Raw genomic sequence first — 19,685 nt, 5'->3', positions numbered from 1 at the left:
TAACCAGTCAGTCATATTGCTGGGACTCAGTACTTTTAAGCATATAGACATAATCAAGATGACCTGATGAAGTTCAAACTGAGCAGAATGAGGAAGATCGTTGACTTCAGTAATTTTGAATATAACATGACTTCTGTTGTGTTAATTAGCAAATTAATTGCATGTTTGTGTGAGTTATTCTTGCATATATGATTCTGAGTTCATAAACATGTTAATAAAACCAAAAACATCAGACAGCTACCACTCTGTGTCTGCATTCAAGTGTGAATGCCGGCTACACAAAGCAGCACCCAGTGTTATCACAGATTACTTTATCCACTTCTTTGTTTGTTGTATTCAACTTTGCGAGTGGTTTGTACACATATAATCACCCTCGCAAGACTAAGATCACACAGACACAACACTCGGGGAATCCTATTTTCAGACGGATTTAATTTTAATGGCCTGAAAATCCCTCTGATTGCACTAGATAAATGGTCATCATAAAGGCTTGTCCTGGCACACAGTGTGCACAGTGGATGATGCCGTCTCATTGGTTGTCATTTTGAATAATAATCTAGGATAATTGCTGTTCATCACAGAGCATTGTGGCACTGAAATTTAAGCAACTTCCCCTCTTGTTCAGATATCATCATTTTCGTCTTCCTCTCCTCACTAATAAACGCTACACTTCACCGAACAAGGTCAATAGTCAAAGATGGTTAGGTAACATGAGGTCTCGCATAGCTTGATTAACAGAAGGATCCAGGCCCGGGGATCTCAGCTAATGTAATTTTCCATCACTCCTGTCTTGATGATGTTACACACACAACAACCTTTGTCTTAAATAGAAGCACAAAGGCATATCCTTTTATAGTCCTCCCCTATTGTTGGCACTGTGGTTTGGCATGGGGGTGGAGGTGACACCTGTGGACAGTGGATAAAGGGCCTCTAATCACCCATCTCTGACCGCAGTGTCCAGGATCACTCTGCTGTGTGTCAGTCCTCCCCTTTGTCTCTTGCAATGGCCCCTAAGAAGAAAGAAGAGCCAAAACCTGCCGCACCAGCTGCCCCCAAACCCCCAGAGCCTGAGCGCCCCAAGACCCCGGAGTTTGACCCAACATCAGTGACGGTAAAACATCAACAGATATTATTATTGTACACACAGATTGTGGATCGGCTTCAGATAGAGGTAGTTGGTGAATTTAACCCCTTTTTTTATTCAATCATATTAGACAGATAAGGAGACTTCATTTCAAGAGTCCAGTGCTGTTACCTATGCCTGTGTTTAAAGTGCATCAGAGACCCCATGTGACATTTACTTGGCAGAGCAAGACAAACAGGAGGGTAAAGATTTTTCAAGGCGTTATGGTGATTCTTGTAATATTTTTTCTAACCTTCATAGCTTTACAGAATTTTTCATAAACTGCGCGCATGTTTGACAGTTAAGGGGAAAAAAGCACATAACTCACTGTCAGGGCGAGGTTCAGAAGCAAACTACTTGATACGTCAGACATCATGGAAACATTGTCTTCTGCTGACTTGGCCCTTTCTCAATGGATAAATGTTTTCTTGGTTGAGCAAGCTGCCATGTTACAATGGACCGTGGTTAAATCCACAAAATATGATCTTCATTATGTCTGCAAATAGCAGACCACCCTCACCATTCCTCTGTGGGGAAATAGGGGTGGAAAAACTGGGAGGAAGAAAAATACAGATAATTATAGCCATCTTCATCCATCTTTAAACATGCTTAGATACGTTTTTGGATAATATTTTTACAAAACCTCACAAAGGGTCTAGGGGTCTGTAGATGTAGCCTGACATGAGACAGAAACCGAGGGCGTGCCCTGACAGTTCAAAATATGCTTGAAGTGCAAAACTTCAAAAGTTGTTGTGGTTACTGAGGCCAAAGCTATTTTTAGATTTAAAATAACAGATTTTAATGGAGCACAAAGCTGATTGTAGAAACGAGCTGCACAGCTGGTTTAACATTCAGTTCTCTTTCTACTATATATTCTACCACCTGAGTGTCAAACGTGTGCAGTTTCCCAGGAAAAGCAAAGATACTGTGCAGGACCCTCAAGCACCCAGGTCTCTGGTAGAGGACCCGAGCTTGAAGGATAAAGACCGCCCTGCCCTCTCTCTCTCACACAAACACAAAAATTAAAAAATTAAAAAACGAGGTGAAACAGATGGGTTTCCCTTCAAGGTTTTGTTCTGCTTGTTCTGCTGAACAAATAGAAGAATAATTAGAAGCATATATTTTAAATCGCTGGATCTCAGGTTTTCTAACTCTAAATGGTGTTTAACAGATTTTATGTACTTTACACTCTTTATATCTAATAATGCTGCTCGTGTGCATGTGCACATGACATTATGACCTTGTTACTTCCCCGTGGAGCTGACAGCACCAAAGATTCCAGGTTACGTCTAAAAATAAACTCAAATGACGCTGACACTGGTAGACAGTATACATCTAGTAAGAAGGGGGTTTTAGCCTTAAGGTCACAAGTAAACAATGCACTTTGATCAGAACAGATGATGGCTGTAACTCGACCTGCTAAAATGGCTTGCTGTAGGAGAGTCATCAAGGTCACCGTCTTAAATGAATTCACTGTGTTTGCGGTACTATGTCCCAAATGATCAGCATCCCTCAGTCGCTTTGCTTTCTATGTCTTTTTGCAGCTGGAATTTACTCCTGAACAACTTGAGGGTAAGGCTGAGGCGGCTGTTACAGTTGTCTTCTGGGTTGCATGGATTGTGAGTTATTTATAGAGTGAATAAATTGTTTGTGTGATCATGCCACCCATAAGTGTGTGAGAAATGTTCGGCAGCAGCTGGTGATACACTAGAGCCAGCATACGCTATTATATTAAAATAAACATCCATCTGTGTCAGTCGCTTTGAAAAGGCTTTAAGATGCATGTCAGTCTAGGTAGAGAGGAACATCTGAGGGTTTGACTCTTTCATTAGCGGTGGGCTCTTTTATGTGAGGCGTGCAATTATGCTGTTGATCGTTACACAAACAGAGAGCATGTGATGCCTTTTCTCAAAGATTTTGCATGTTCTCTTAGATTACAATAACAAGATGAGAAATCAAAAGGAATAATGCGCTTTCTTTTCATTCACAGACTTCAAAGATGCTTTCCAGCTGTTTGACAGGACCCCAACCAGTGAGATGAAAATCACTTATGCCCAGTGTGGTGACCTAATAAGAGCTTTGGGCCAGAATCCCACAAATACAGAGATAATGTACGTGCTTGGAAAGCCCAAAGCTGAAGGTTAGTAATGAGACAAGTGTGCAAACTGAGTCATTGCTGTTGTTAAGAGTTGGAGCTGGATGTAGTTCAAGAATCTGTATAATATCAGACTAAATAAAGTTCACCAGTACAAAGGAATTCTGTCTTTCTTTCTGTTTTTTTTGTGCTTTATTTGTTACACTTTCATTATTTTCTGCAGATATGAATACCAAGATGCTGGACTTTGACCAGTTTCTACCCATCCACCAACACATCTGCAAAGCCAAGGACCGTGGAACATTTGAGGACTTTGTAGAGGGCCTCCGGGTGTTTGACAAGGAGGGGAACGGCACGGTCATGGGTGCAGAACTCAGACACGTTTTGGCAACACTGGGTGAGTTAATTAACAGCTTTAATTCATGAAGCTGTCATCATAAGAAAATGTGCTGAACTGACTTTCCTGCGTTCTTCTTTGGGGATCATAGGTGAGAAGATGAGGGAGGACGAGGTGGAGCAGCTAATGCAAAACCAAGAGGATGCTAATGGGTGCATAAATTATGAAGCTTTTGTTAAATACATTATGGCATCTTAAGAGGGGCCGATGTTTCTTTCAGCCTCATTGTCATTCTGGTGCTACATCGCAGTACATAATGAAATCAATATGAGTGAGTAATGAGTTTGTCTCTCCTTCATTGTGAATTCTTGACCGCAAAAGATTTCTGTACATCTCATCTTGTATATTTTTCATTTCCATGCATCTTGGATTGATCTACAGCATAACTCATCAATATTTCACTGTTTTATTTTTTTTCTTCTAAGGCCCCTGATGTTAATACTGTGCGCAAACTGCACATTGCCCCTGTTTATTTTGTTGAGCATGGTAAATAAAAACACTCATTGTGGCAGTACTCAATTTTTCAAAAACAAACGCAGAAATGTGTGTTATTGTCTGCGCCTTTCACATAAGGCAGTTCATTTTGCTTCAGATTGAGTCATAATATATAATATAGTGCATTAAGAAGCAAATCAGTGACTCCATGGTGTAGTAGTTAGCACATCAGCCAAATCTAAAAGCTCACTGGTTTGAGAAAAAAAATGCTGATTAAAAAATGTGGAACCATCCACTGTGGTGACCCCTCATGAATAAAAGAAGCTACACTAACAGACAAATCAATAGAGTGTCCTGTTTGTTATTCTCAAGATAGCAACAGGACAACAATTAAAAGAGGAAACTATATAAAATCTCTGTAGTTTGCTGTAAATGAGCATATATTTGATTCAATTACTTCTTCTAAAAATGTTATACCTAAATTACGTTTCTCAAAATGTATTTTATTTTGTCAAAGTCATTCCCCAAGAGAAAAGCATCTTTAGAGTAAAGAAATAAATACTGACATTTAAAGTCTGTATTAAACCTAATATAGGGCAGTAGCACTTACTACAGTGTCAATCACAGGAAATTTTGAAAGAATAGTACTTTCCCTAATCAGCCAACAGAGGGAGCTGTTGCTCAAAAAATGTCTCACATGCGGTAAATGTGGGGATTCTGTAAACACTGACGAATGAAAAACAACATGCCATTCTTCACCTCCAGCCCTGCTACAAATATACAAATGAGGGACATTAAGGTGCCACAGCCTATCCATCCTGCTAGTCCCACATTATTGAAAGTCATTTAAATTGTGGTTGGCATTTTATCCAATGGCAGGGTTAGTTTCATAATGCACGTTAATCAGCGTGTAAACCCACGCCTCTAGTAAGACCCATAATGAGCCAATTTACCATAACTGAGCTGTTTGTGAGCATTGTTATGTAGTACTGCTTAAATACTATTTTGGTGGTAAAGTTCATACAAGCTTAACGACATCAACCCTGTACAAGGATCTTCCTTTTATTTCCCCAAGAGGAACAAAAGCGCTCAGATTTCTGAACAATATCGTCATTGTCATGTTGTAGATTAGGTTGAACAGGTGCTCTATGGACCTATGCAATAATAAGAGTAAAATATTCAGCGCCGTTGCTTTATGCCTGCACCATTCAATTAAATGAATCACAATCTTAGACATTATTTATACCTGTGGGGTATAAATAATGTCTAGTTGTGAATGAGTTGAAAAGGACCCACTTACTACATTCGTTTGTTACCTGAGGCCTGAAGCTAGAAAATACAAACATGCAACGCCTACATTTTTTTCCTGATATTGCTGAAAAACAAACAACATATTTCAACATAAGTCTGAAATCTGAATATAAAAAAGAAATTTCTTTGATTTTTCGCTTGTATCTTGACATTACAGTAAAGACTATCCCATTTTGGGATTAACTCATTTCGAAACAAGTTCACCGTTCCTCGATGGCATTATCCTTCACCTTAAATAGCTTTTCAAGCACTTCTTTTTCGCTGCTCTGCTGACCTTCATCATGCCGCATAATCTTTTTCAGTCTGCTCTCCTCATCCAGCCGCTTCAGGCTATATAGTATATTCACCTATTATGCGTTCACAGCCAATTTTCCACCAGACGGCTAGGCTGGCACCAGTTTATAGTTGCTGGGACATATTGACTGTATGGTTTGAGTAATTCAGTAAACTGGCAGCATCATATTGGAATAATTTCCACATCAATTCCGTATAATAACAAAACTCCTGGAAGAAAACAGTTTATATATTTTAATGCCATTCACCCTTAAGGCTTACCCTTAAGGAAAAATCAAGTATTCATGTTTAAAAAGTCCTGGTTTACTTTGAATTGCCTGTTACCTGTGTAATTGTAAGCATGGTGCGTCTCCAGAAAAGAAAAAAAAGAAAGAGACGCTTATTCTGTTGTGTCAAATTCGTTTTTAAGATCAAGAGTTTAAAAGCCAGAGAGCATCATTTACATGAAACCTCTTGCTAACTGAGTTGACTCAATGCTGATTAGGCCCATCATCATGAGGTAACATTAAAGCAGAGCTATAAATCCGGTGTGGCTGAAGACATTAATGTGCTGGCACAGTAGTTCTGACTCATTCAAGTCAACCAGTAAGAACTGTTTTGCCAGTGGTGAAGATGTGAGCAACTCCCAGTGGGAGTAGTTTCCCTTCAAGGCTTATTGACAGAAAGCTTTAATTTCTTTTGTAATGTTTTCAGTTTCCAGGTGCTGTTGGTTATTTTTAAGCAACAAAACTACTTGGTAAGGCTTAGAATAATATTAGGGATTGGATTAAAATATATCCTCTCGCTACAATGTCGAGAATTTCTCTGCTAGAAAACCTTGAAGGCAAATACCACCAAAAACATCGTTTTCTTAGCCCCACCAGTCTGGTAAATGTGTTTTTAAGGTTTACTCCACCCTCTACGTGCACATGTGATGCATACCTTCTTTTAGAAATTTGTAATCTTGAAGTCTGAAGTTGAAAACTCAAACTTAATAAAGTTTCTTTACAGCCAGGCTGAAGGATGCTGCCTGTGGGAATTGCTATTAACTTACCTTTATGTATAAAATCAGCAGGGTGACCTTTGCATGAGAGTTTTGGCTTAAAGCAGCAATAATTAAGTGATGGGAGATACTTCATTAAGCGAGGTCATTTATTAGTGTATCTGAGCTTAAGATATAAATATTACATTACATATGGGTTTATTTTGAAATTTGAGGCTTAGTGGCAGCCTTTTGTTGTCACGCTGGTTATTTATTTTCAGTTGATGCAATGTGGAATGCAGTTTAATGCAGACACATGGGAGTTCAGGGCAAATAATCCATGATGCTGTGCAGATGTGCTGCACACGTCTGCCATGATACTGAAGAATCTGATAGCATTGTCTATCTTTTGCAATGCTGGAAACCATTAGAAACATTAACTGTCACAATAAGGCTTGATTGGGCTACATCAGAGTATGTTTGTTGTTTGGGGAAGTATAACTCGAATCCTGAGGGTTCTGGGGATAGGCTGTAGTTTCTGCTCCATTTCACTCCACTCAAGCCTGAAGTGTATGAAACAGTGTCTAGCAAGTGCTCTCTGAGTGTGTCTTCCATTCTGTGAGTAAAAACTACAATTTCAGATCAGCAAATGCCAGTGAAGTAGCAGTCATTCAGTCTATCAGAAGAATAAATATGAGATTGGATCATTATAAAACTGCTGTATTTATTTTATAAAGTGCCTGGAGGTGAGGGAGATACACGGCACATGAATCAGCTGAACAGATTCTATTAGTGCAATCTGTGGCTTTAGTAAGATTTTCAAACTGTATGGACCTAATGCACTGAAATGCCCCCCTCCAAAATATATAGTGTGTTATATAATTTAAAGTACAATTTTAATCAAAATCATTTTTTCACACATACAGTCCAAGTAACACAAAGATACATGATTTACAGAGACAACGGCTTCATTTTCACAAAACTTTTTTTTTCTTTTGTTCATAAGGCAACCTGGGTTGTTCAACAAAGAGTTTGATTTTTTTTTTATAAAATTATATCTGACACCAAACAGCACTGAATACACATCATGTACAATAAACAATGTACAAAATAAACAAGATTTGGTCGACAAAGTCCAGTGGAAATAATAGAAATACATAGGCAGTTAAAAAGTCAGTATGTCAGTAAACATGGTTTCTCTCTTTGGTGAGTTCAAATAAAATATAGTTTTATTTATATTTTATTCACATTTGTTTAAAAAAAGTTTCTTTATGAAAATACGTCACAGTTGTAATGTAATGTGGTACACTTTGTATGTATGTAACATACTGAAGTCTTGGGAGGGTGCGCAATGTCATGGCTAAATTATGACGCCCTTGATCAGAGTTATATATTAATGGGTAAATAATGAGAGGTGATCAGTATTTACCAGCTAACATCAAGCGTCATCAAGCAGCAACAGCAAAAATGAACTAAGATCAACAGAAACAGATGTTGTAATGTAGCAAAAGTTTACAAAATACTTCTTTCTTTTTTTTTACATCAAGATGTGATTAAATATTTTGTGTTATGTACACCATCTTCACATGGGTGAAATAAATTCTGGATGTTTTATGTGACACTTTTAAATACAAAACCCGATATCAATTCAAATATAATCTGAAATAAATACATAAACTTAATAAATAAATAAAACATGGGAAGGTCATCCACTTTCTGTCCGAAGCTTACGAAATCTTCTTAATGACCCCTCTAGAGCTCAATCACAGTATTAAGCGTTAGTGTTAAATCCACACAAAACAGACATCAAACAGAAATGAGTGGTGCTGATTTTGCCACCCATCAAATGTCAGACAGTTTTTATTTAACAGATGTGTAGCTAATCTATCAACACAGTAGGGAATATGTGCATCAAAATGTAAGCTTGCTGTAATTGATCGATAAACCTTTTCATAACAAACATTCCCTCCCTTATTATTATCTGTCCATACATAGCTGTTTAAATTACTATTGGGTGAGCAGCCTTAGGAGGTGTAAGAGCCAGGGTTACAGGCAAGCAGAAGGTTGATCTCACCAGAGGAAGGGTTTAGGAAACCGATCGGTCCTCATATTGTCAAGCTCCTCTTCCTTTGACCCAGAAGCTTAGTATGTGACACTGATTATAAGGAAGCCACAAGGATTTCATAAAGCCAAAAGAATTTAATCTGCTTCCACCTGCATGACAAATCCATGCGCAGCACTTAACAGATTACATAAATGAGAATCACTTGGCTCCATAAAATAATGTATATATAATCATACCTTTCCTCGTCTGCAAGAGAACTCTAAGTTGGGAACGCTCATTTATCGCTCTCGGGGAGTTCAAACACATAACACGTTAAATTGCTCTTTATGTCGACACCTTCCTTGCACAGTAAAAAAAAGCAACAAAAAAATAAGACCAAGTCTAACAAAAGGAAATAAAAATAGTTGTAAAATCAAATCCTCAGAACAAAGAGAGTGAAAAAAGTATTTACCAATGTTTACAACAGTAAGAAAGATGTAAAAAAAGAAAGAAGAAAAATGATTTTAAAAAAGACACATTATAAAAGCTTCTTAAAATGGTTTGTTTGTATAAAATAGCCACATCTCACATTAACCAAAACATCATGTGTTGAGATTGTGTTTTAGTTAAAAAAAAAAAAAAAAAAAAAAGCAGTTGATGACTCTACGTTAAATTGTTTTCACTCCAGAGTGTTGTGACTCATTTTTTATTATTATTATTTTTACTCTGTGCTGTTTTCTGTTTTCTTCCTCCCCAAAAAGCTTCTTTCTGTCAAATTAAGCTGCTGATAAAGAGCAGGTAATTCAAAGAGCAGCTTAGCATTTTTATCATAATAGATACATGGCAGTTTTGGCAACATATGAATGCGTCAAGGTCAGTCAAATTTCAAGTACTCATAACCACTAACAACACTAAAATTATAGGGTCAAACCTGCTGTAATGTGACGATTGAACCATTTCGTTGTTTCGAAAAACCCAGCCCATCCACGTCACAAACGGTACCTTATAACGAGAGCTTCATGTCATTTTTGTGCAGTTAAAATGAACTTTTGTCACCAGGCAAAATAAATCGCATGACTCCTTAGTCATACCGGACAAACAGCGACCTTGCTGGAGGAATCAGTATGGAGATTGCGTGTTTCTGTGGTCACACAGCTGTGGTCTGTTTGATGCTGTGGAAGCTGATCCTGGTTGGAGAGGTCGGGATAGACATGGCTCGTGCCACTCGAACTCGAAGAGCGTGGTTGTCCTGCCAGCGGTGCCACCGTTTTCTTACTGCTGAGCGAACCTACAACGATGAGGATACCGGTGTGTTAACAATCCTAATAACAAGATATATAGAGAATAAAAGAATATTACAATAAACTTCAAATTCAAATTTTAAGATATTATACAACATTTTGGGAAGTCATTTTTTATTGTTTAATGTAAAGATAGAGCCATGTGAATAAATAATTGTTTTAGAAGATTCTGTGCAGTCCTGTGAAACTCCATTATTTAGTTCAGCTTGTAGAAAGCACCTTTAGCACTCCTTAACTTGAAGTATTGTTTTCTGTATGACTTCCAGTCTCTGGAAGGACTCACACTTCTTTACAACACTTCAGTTCATTGAGGTTTGTAGGCATTTGTTTATGCACAGCCCTCTTAAGGTCCTGCTCCATCATTTCAGTCAGGTTTAGGTCTTGACTTTGGCATTATAACACTTTGACTCTTTTCTTTTCCAGATTCTGTTCTAGATTTGCTGCTGATTTAGCTATTGGACAAATGGCTTCACATTTGAAAGAGTACTTTGGTATACAGAGGAGTTTGTGGTCGACTCAGTGACTGCAAGGTACCCAGGTCCTGTAACAGCAAAAAACAGCCGAAATCATCAACACGGTGCTGACAGTTGGTCTCAGGTGTTTGTGCTGATTTGCTGTGTTTGGGTTCCTCCACACATACTGTGCTTTATGGCGAAACATCCCTACTTTGGCCTCACATGTCCAAAGGACATTGTTCCAGACGTTCTGTGGTTTGTTCAGTTGCAACTTTGCAAACCTAAGCCTTCCTGCCATGTGATTTTGGAGATGCTTTCTCATGACAACCCTTTTAAACAAACCATGCTTGCTCGTTTTTCTTCTAATTATACTCTCATGAACTTTAACACTTAACATGCTAACTCAATCCTGTAGAGTCTGCGATGTGGTTCTTGGTTTTTTTGCTGTTTCTGTCACCATAGAGGTTGTCACACTTGTTGATGAGCAGCTGATCGAGTGCATTTGATTAGCAGCACCTGGCTGCTACTTACAATACCCACTTCATTCCTGTGGAAGCAGTAAGGGTGTGCTAAGTTTTTAACGAGATTATAATGAGTCCTGTTAAAACTCTGATTTTCTCATGGCTGTAAATGTGTGACTTTAACGTAGACTATGAGACCGTAAACACATTAACTAATTAACTAACTAATGAAAAATAATATTCAGGTAAAAATGTTATATTAAAAAAATATAACTTTTTTGCCAATAATTTAAAGGGCTCTGTTCCCACAATGTGTCTTTATGTATAAATTAAACCCTATTATTTTACTGATTTAATTTCTGTTTCCTCTCGATTACGTGACATAATCGTTATACTCCCCGTCTGTTGTCCTTTTGCCTCGATTTATAGGTTTTTCTTTTATTAAAATTTTCTGAAAGTGATTCTTAATAAAAGTCACCTTCACAACCTTCCACCATGATCTGGCGTTATATTTTAAAATCAAATAAATGGTGATTTCAGCATATTTGGCCACAAAACCTAATTTCTGTCTCTGCTGCTCATCCACCTCCCCGTGTCCGTATTCAGTCCTTTGAATCCAAGTCAGGTACAAAGTTTCCCACACTCACATTAATTTTAATGACTGCAGTCAATGTTCTTTGATGCAAGTCCTGCCACTCGCTAGGACTTGACATCTTCTTAACACTTTTAGGCAGTTATTTGGGCACTTATTTTAAAGACCCCATTTAAAAGAATGGGAATTTCAATGGTCCCCCAGAACATAAAAATTGCATGCATCAAATCATTGAGTGAAACTGCTTAAAAGGCCTGGCAACTTTGCCCTGGAAAAAAAAGGTTTCTTTCTCAGAAGTTATATGTCTACTTCACTTGTGAAGAGTTACACAGCATTTTGGCTTCACTATCAGCTCAATCGAGAGTCCCGTCTCGGACTCCCAATAGCTCTTTTGAAGACAGCTTTGATTATTACTTTTTGTAACAAAGCAATAGATTTCTTTCTTTTTTTTGTGGCCTTCATCATGACCCTGATGAAGGCCACAAGCCGAAATGTGTCGGTCAATTATTAAAGTTGGTCATCTTCCCTCAAGTGTTTCATGGTTTGTCTGCCAGAAAGCATCTAATTGATTCATTTGGGTTAAGAGCGGAAAATGCAGTCCCTGTCATTATGAAATCCTCCAACAGAGTTTTATTCAGGAATCTTTCTTTCCATCACAATGTATATGCCTCAGTGTTTCTGATTGCTTTGATCAATTCAAGATCTTTGACTAAAGAGCCTCAACAATTCCAGATAACATCAATATTAATCCAAAAGTCCCAAAAAGCAAAATCCTTCTCACCCTGGGTCAAAACACCTGAATCAAATGATTAGTTCATTACCAGGCCTCTGGAGAACTTCAAGACATGCTGAGGAGGTCATTTAGCCATTTAAATCTGCTGTGTTGGATCAAGGACACATCTAAAACGTGCAGGACACCGGCACTTGAGGCCTGGAGTTGGACACCCCTGACTTAAGTCAACGCTTCAAATTTCCTACTAAACATGCTAACACTATGCCTCACTATATAAATAAATGCATCCTTTAGACTTGAAGGACATAATGTTTCATTTGATTTCAATGGCTTGCCGGTCTATAATTGACCCAGTATCTGAAACTGTCATGGCCATGTCATAGCTGTCATTGTTGACCTAGTGTTTTGAGTTAGTTTGGCTTCATGAGGCATTTTGTTTTGCATTGTTTGCTCTTCTTCTTTCTTCATGGAGTATTTGTGATTGTTATGTTCAGTTTGAGAGCCCTGGGGTTATTTCTTCGTTCATCAAGTTTTGTTCCCTTTCGTGTCCCGTTTGTCTCGGTCTGCGTGTGTCCTCCCCAGAATCTCCTGTGTTAGTTATTTGTGCCTCCCTGTGAAGTCTCTCTTGTCTCCATGTTTATTCGCCTGTTTCCCAGTCATGTCTCTGTGTGTCTGTCTGGTTGCTCTCGTGCCCTTGCCCCCTGTCTGTGTCTACCTACTCGTCTCTTTCTCCTCCCTCTGTTCCCTGTATTCAGTCAGTCTGCGGCTCAGCGCATGTTTCTCACGTTTCTTGTTTTATTCTGACAGTCTCTTGTCCTGTGTGCATCTCGTTCAGTTTTGGTTCCCCTGTCAGTTAGATTACGTCCAGCCGTGTTTCCCAGGTGTTTCCTCTCTGCCCTTATTCCTGGTGTATATATGCCTGTGTCTCCTCCTGCCTCTTCTTGATCTCCCTCATTCCTCCGGCTGTGTATTCTGGCTGTTTAGTTTCTTAGTGTCATTCCAGTTTAGTTTTGTTTAGTTTTTCAGTTAGCTTAGTTTCTGAATCCAGCAGTAAAGTGAGTTCAGTCCTGCATTTGTGTTCTGCGTTTTTGGGTTCTATTCCTGCCTGCCTTTCTGTCATAACAGCGTTATGACAGAAAAAGGATGTTTTGACTTTGACACAAATTCTTTCAATTAACACTTGTTCTGTGTCTAGATAACTGACAGTAGTAAACATAACACGGTTTGACTTTGACCACTGCAGAAGAAATTAATAATTGGATCCCCAGGTACTGGATATTTTTGTCTTATGAACCACGTCAGTAGCTAATTGAATCAATTTCAGTTTGAGTCCTGCAAATAGATTTATTAGTCTCTCATTAGTCTTGATTCTACTTGTGTTAAGCTCTATTTATGTCAGATGATATATAAACTATACTGACCATTCTCAGATCCCTGTCTGTCTTTCAGCAATAAAACGCTGGATAGCTCCAAATTTCCTTCCAGCTAATGAAGCCAAATCAGGGGTTATATTAAAGTGTCACACTCACCCTGACAGCTCACATAAAAAGGGAGCGTAAGTTTTAATGACATTTCTATATTTGTGGTATTTGTCATTTTGTATTTTGTTTGATATTAGTGGAGCATTTTGTAACTGTGGTTTGAAAAGTGTTCTACATATTTATGCACTATTTCTTTTTCTAAAAATGATACTAAAGCCAGACACAGAAGAACAGGAAGCCAGAATGTCCATATGGACATAAACCAAAATCTGAAAACAACAAGCTGTGACAGAACTGGACTATGTGGTTTTTATGCACTATACCAGCAAAATCATATAATAAATAGCAATAGTTAAGTCAACCCTCCTAATTTTTCATTTTTTAAATAAGGATCGCTTTACAGCAGTCGTTTGTAATGTGGCCTAAAGTCACACAGTTGCTTTTTTTGTTTTGTTGTTTGCCACTCAGAGTCTTAAATTGCAATTAATATATGTTCAAATAGGATGACTCAATTTCTTCACATCACGTCATTAAATTAACAAACTCTTTACCCCCGAGTTTCAATAATTTGAGGGATGAGAGCGCGCAGCAAGAGAGTCCTTTTTCTTTCTATCGCAATTCATCACAATTTATGTGTAATCATAATGGCGTTAATGACTTTTAACCAGCTGGAGTTTTGGTAATTTGCTTTTATTTCAATCAGGCAAAAATGAGACAGCCTCATAAAAGTTTTCTATGCTGTTATTTCATTGACTGCACGGAAACTCTTTGGCATTTTCTTTTCTATTACGGCTTCTTGATCCTCCCCCTGGTTGAACATAAAAATGTTAACTTGGAGGCAAGTTAGAAAAACAATATTAAAACTAATTAAGGCTATCAATTTATGGTTTTATTAAGCTTGTGTATCAAAGAAAAAAACCCAAAGACATTGACGGTAAAATTAACATCATAAATAACGGGTGTTTTGCTAAACTCCAGTGACTCACCTCTCCGTTTAGAAAGCAGTAAAACACTGACACAAAGAACCCCTGCAAAATAAGACACATTAGAATTAGAAGCAGAAAATGTGCCTGTATTATGTAATGGCACAGTAATTAGACGCAATCATTATAAATAAAAGGCAAAACAAATTTCCAAAGCTCTATTCGAACCCCCCTTCCCCTACTCAGCCCTACATTTAAGCACAGGAGATAAATAAATAAATAAAAAATAGCCACAGAGCAGAAATCATGCCCACATGGCTCTGTTATTCCTGACAGCTGAGAGCACTGAACATGAGGTAGGAGGGCCATGTTGTGTGTAAGCGCAGCCAGGATGCTGCTTCAAATCATCTTCCCACAAGAAGCTTTAGAACCTGAAAAGTCACTCTTTAAAGTAGCGATACAACTCTGAGATAAAAACACATTAAGAAATCAGAATGATTCATATTTTTAACTTTGTGGGCAGTGAGTGTGGGCTTTCAAACTCTGGCCACTGTCACACTGTATTATTAATCATAATCTCACCTGAAAAGACTGTAGAAAGGAGTTGAAATAGATGAACACAATTTGCGAGATGTCATCCTCCCCCGGATTCACAAAGAAGAGCATGTAGGTGATGCCGAGCAGAGGTAGCAAGACTAGTGTTGCTTTCACGGCTTTTCTGTGAAGACAGAGTTGGAGTCTCATTTATAGAATTGCAAAAATTGAGCCTTGAATGTCAGCCCAGTGGATTCTGGAAAATGCATGACTCTGTGTCAGCGGCAGACTGGGATAAAAATAAAAATGTCACCCTCCACCACATGGATGTTTCAGATTGGAAGATGGGCCCCTTTTCAGGGGTAGCAAAAATATGTATGTCACATATAATAATAATTAGTAATAATTAGTTCTTATTACAGAAGAACTAATTCTAGTTCTTCTGTAATAATTTTGACAGTGTGAATAAGAGCAAAGTTTAGCTTTCTTGGTTTTGCAATGCAACAATAAGCCATCACATCTATAGATGAAAAGGTGGATGATTTATCGTCTGTCTCGCCATCTTCAGCATGTCCTCCTCCACTGCATCCATAAACCTCCTCTGTAGTCCTGTCACATGTCCAACATGTCCACTACGCCTCCTCAGAGCACGTCCAAGCCATTTTTGCTTCGGCTCTCGGAATTTGTTTTTCAAAATAAAGCTCAAACTGTCCCATACTTTGAAATGTTCACAAGAGGATCCAATAAGCAGACACAGCAGGCACTGGCAAGTGGATGGATAAACTAGAAACCTTAATCTAGAACTCATAGACAACCAAAAGCAGTGTGCAGTCTGATGGAAAAACTCAAATGAAAGGAATCCAAAACCCAACAGGAACAATCCAAAACACAGGGAGGCAGCAGAAAACAAGGGAGTCTCGAGAACAGGCGAGAAATGTAACAACGCCTATATGGACTAGGGAGAGGGATAATAAGACACATGTGAAATCAATCAAATCAGGGTGGAAAAAGAAAGTGAAAACACATAAAGCCACATGAGGAAAACAAAATGGCAAGTAAAAGAAAGAAGGACAAAAAAACAATACTTGCAGAACAAAATACACACAGGCTCAGACAGGGAAAACTCTGAAAGCACTCACATGAGAAAAAGATTCAAAATCATAAGGGCAACAGCCAAACCTAATTCAAGGAATAACAGAAAAGACCATGGTGGGGACTTTTAATATGAGCTATGACAGTCCCATAATTTATGGATGACCACAAACCTTTCTTTGCCTTTACTGATTATAATTTTCATTTTAAAACAATCAATTTTTTTAAGGTCAAGAAGTTCAGCTTGAAACCCTTGTGCTTCATTTGCTTAAATTTGTATGGCTCACAACGACCACCAGCAATCCAGCGCCAGCCTGAAAAGACTACACTCAGATTGTCTGAGCCATGACACTGAAAACACTCTGTGCGCTTGAAATAATCCCCACTGGTGAAAAACACACTTGACACAGTAACAGCAGGTAGAAAAACAAGCTCACTATTTTAGCAATTTCAGCCATTTCAGATACACAACCTAACAACATCGTTCAGGTATGCACTCAGCTCGGGCCTCTCAAGCGCACACCAAATCTCTGCTCACTTCTCAGGCACACAGAATCAGACAAACTCAAGGTTTTTCCCCTTTAACTGTTACTAGTGCGTGTAAGTGAAAGAACTTCTTGCATGAAGTATTGCAACTGAGTTCACTAAGGTTGAGGCGTTTGTCTAGAATCTTTATTTTATGGGTAAGAAGTACATTTGTAATACTTTTGCAGTGTCCTGTAATAAGTTACAAGACAAGACAATATACTTATTTTGTTTTAGGCTTATATTATTATTATTATATACTTTATTAAGCACACTGGTTACCAGGTTAGACCTGTGTTGGCCTTTGTGTTGCCTTTAGAACTGCATTAATCCTTTGTGGCATAGTTTGAATAAGGTTCCTCAAACATTCCTCAGAGACTTTGATCCGTTTTAACATGACACTTTAACATAACATAACATCTCACAGTTGCTGTACATTTGTCAGCTGCACATTCATGATGTGAACCTCCCATTCACCACATCCGAAAGGTGCACTGTTGGATTAACATGTGGCGACATTTGGCATTTGCGAAGTGAATTTATTGTCATGTCGAAGAAACCACTTCGAGATGATATGAGCTTTGAGACATGAAGGATTATTTTGATGGAAGCAGCTGTCAGATGATGGGTACACTGTAGTCATGAAGGGATGGAGGTGGTCAGTGTTTAAATGATGATCATTTAGTACTACAGGGTAGGGATGCACCGATACCGATACTGGTATCGGGTATCGGGGCCGATACTGTAAAATGTGTGTGTACTCATACAAGTTAACCAATACCATGAACCGATACTAACTTATTTCATTAGTCAGAGGGTGGCTGGTCATTTCTGTTGTAGTTTTTTAGATTGGTCACTAGGGGGACATCCCTCGCTAAACAGGCACAGGGTTAGGCAAGTGAGACTGGCAGCTCCAGATAAAAAAGAGAAACTGGAGGCTGCTGTAGCTAGGCTAAACAAAATGTCAGCAGTGTGGACCGGAACAGCCAACTTTAACTCAGGTTTTGGAAAAGCGATGAAAAATGTCAAGAGAAAATCCACTGGCAGTCAAAATAACAGAGGTCCTGACTCATTTTATTTCTCTGGATGACCAGCCAATGCCGGTTGTGGAAAGCATAGGATTGAACCGTCTTCTCAGCATACTCGAGCCGCGATATGAAATTGGACACTCTGCAATAATTTAAAAGTTTATTTTATTCTCAAACCTAATTTGTATGTATTTTATTCCAAACAGAAGTGTTTATTTATTATTCTGAAAGCTCGAGACAGTGCCCAATAGTTCAGTGATATTTTGTTAAATTACAATGTGGATACTCCGCAATAATTTAACAGAAGTGCTTATTTTTCACTTGAAATTTTTTTTGTGGTCATTTTTATTACGATTTTATTTTTTTATCGGCAGAGAATAAAATAAAACCTGTCTTCCAATTCATTGCATTTGTGTGTGTGTGTGTGTGTGTGTGTGGTAGAAGTATCGGTTTTTGTACTCAGTATCGGCAAGTACTCAGATCCAAGTATCGGTATCGTATCGGTTTGAAAAAATTGGTATCGTTGCATCCCTACTACAGGGCCCAGTGTATGTCAAGAAAATATCCCCCCTACACCATCACTGCACCACCAAAAGCCTGAACCATTCATAGAAGGTTGGATGGGTGCTTTCATGTGGTCTATGACTCTACCATCCAAATTTCACAAGCCACCAAATCACAGCTAAAGTTTTTTAGTGAAGTTAGTTTCTTTTCCCACAAAATTTCCAATACTTAGCCTTAAAGTCATAAGGCAAAAGTCACAACCACAATAACAGATTTCTTCCTTAATAGCAGTTTGATTTAATTATCATTAACACCGGACCCTTTGATCACCAAACATCTGTTCACTGATAGGATATTAACGCTCTTAGATTTGTATGAAATGAGGTCTGATGCTGATGATAAAGGTTTAAATGAGTCTAGTAACTCTAAAAAAGTGCTTCTTCTGAAACACTCCTTAATGTCCTTGAAAGAAGGAAGACAAAGTGTACTGCTCCTACATTTATACGCAGTTACCAACAGAATCAACTCACCTGTACTGTATTGTTTCTGATGTGGTTGAAGCTCTTAATTTGGTCATAAGAATTCGAACTATATTGAAGAGGAAAACAAAGTTTATCTAGAAGAAGAAGACATAAGGAAATTATTACTTTAAAATGCTGTGCTAATGACTTATATTATACAGAGGGGGAAAATATCAGACAGCTCAGTCAGTGTTGAGCTGGGAGAGAAGAAGTAACACCAGTCAAAGCATGTAATCTTCCTTAACAAGACAGTGATTAATCATATTACACGTTGCTAAGGAATTACATAAGGACTTACATAAGCACAAACATTTATGTGAAATCAATTTCTTATTTTCAGAAGTCTTTTGTTTGGAAACCCTTAAGACTACAGTTCTGTGCAAAAGTTATGAGTCATCCCTCATTTCTTTATATTTAGCTTCAAAGGAGTCAGACAGAAGTTTTTCTTTGGACATTGAGTCCTTTTTAATTCATTTTCAGTCCAGTCCTTGCACCTGACTATTTTCAGTGGGATGCTTTTTGTTTGTCAGTTCACTTAATGCTGACCACTGGCCACATGTAAAAACATGAAGCTGTGTCCTGCTTTGGGGCTGTATTTTTCATATGGAATCAAAAATGCAGAAATGTGAAATGAAATTGATATTGATTAACTATGTAATATCATATCTAAAGCATCTGATTGGCAACAGCTTGGTTTTTTTTTTTTTTGGTTTTTTTTTTGTATTTCAAACGATCAATATACTAAAGTCCTACCTGGATAGAAAAACACAGTGGAATACTATTAGTCATGGATTGGCCTCCACAGAGCTGAGACCACAACATTGTTGAAAAAGTGTAAGATCATCTTCATGGAGAACAGAACAAAAGACAACATC

General features: G+C 38.2%; 2 protein-coding genes across 2 annotated transcripts in view; one reads left to right on the top strand and one right to left on the bottom strand.

Moving 5' to 3' along the window:
* The first annotated feature begins 931 nt into the window (after positions 1–931).
* Positions 932–4,123, top strand: myl13 (myosin, light chain 13). Its single transcript, XM_085141884.1, has 5 exons — positions 932–1,111; positions 2,668–2,695; positions 3,114–3,263; positions 3,442–3,615; positions 3,707–4,123. The coding sequence occupies exons 1-5, from the start codon at positions 1,004–1,006 to the stop codon at positions 3,811–3,813; spliced, it is 567 nt and encodes a 188-aa protein (XP_084998010.1). The 5' UTR covers positions 932–1,003; the 3' UTR covers positions 3,814–4,123.
* Positions 4,124–9,296: 5,173 nt separating this feature from the next.
* crhr2 (corticotropin releasing hormone receptor 2) overlaps positions 9,297–19,685 on the bottom strand; it is a 39,844-nt gene continuing 29,455 nt past the window's right edge. Inside the window, exons 9-12 of the mRNA XM_085141877.1 lie at positions 18,820–18,905; positions 15,189–15,324; positions 14,670–14,711; positions 9,297–9,948 (exon numbers count right to left, since the gene is read on the bottom strand). Coding sequence (XP_084998003.1) covers positions 9,808–9,948; positions 14,670–14,711; positions 15,189–15,324; positions 18,820–18,905 — 405 coding nt within the window. The 3' untranslated portion in view covers positions 9,297–9,807. The remainder of the gene's footprint in view (positions 9,949–14,669; positions 14,712–15,188; positions 15,325–18,819; positions 18,906–19,685) is intronic.

This window comes from Neolamprologus multifasciatus, chromosome 18, assembly GCF_963576455.1.
Source record: "Neolamprologus multifasciatus chromosome 18, fNeoMul1.2, whole genome shotgun sequence".
Classification (NCBI taxonomy): domain Eukaryota; kingdom Metazoa; phylum Chordata; class Actinopteri; order Cichliformes; family Cichlidae; genus Neolamprologus; species Neolamprologus multifasciatus.
This window is presented reverse-complemented; position numbering and strand designations above follow the sequence as displayed.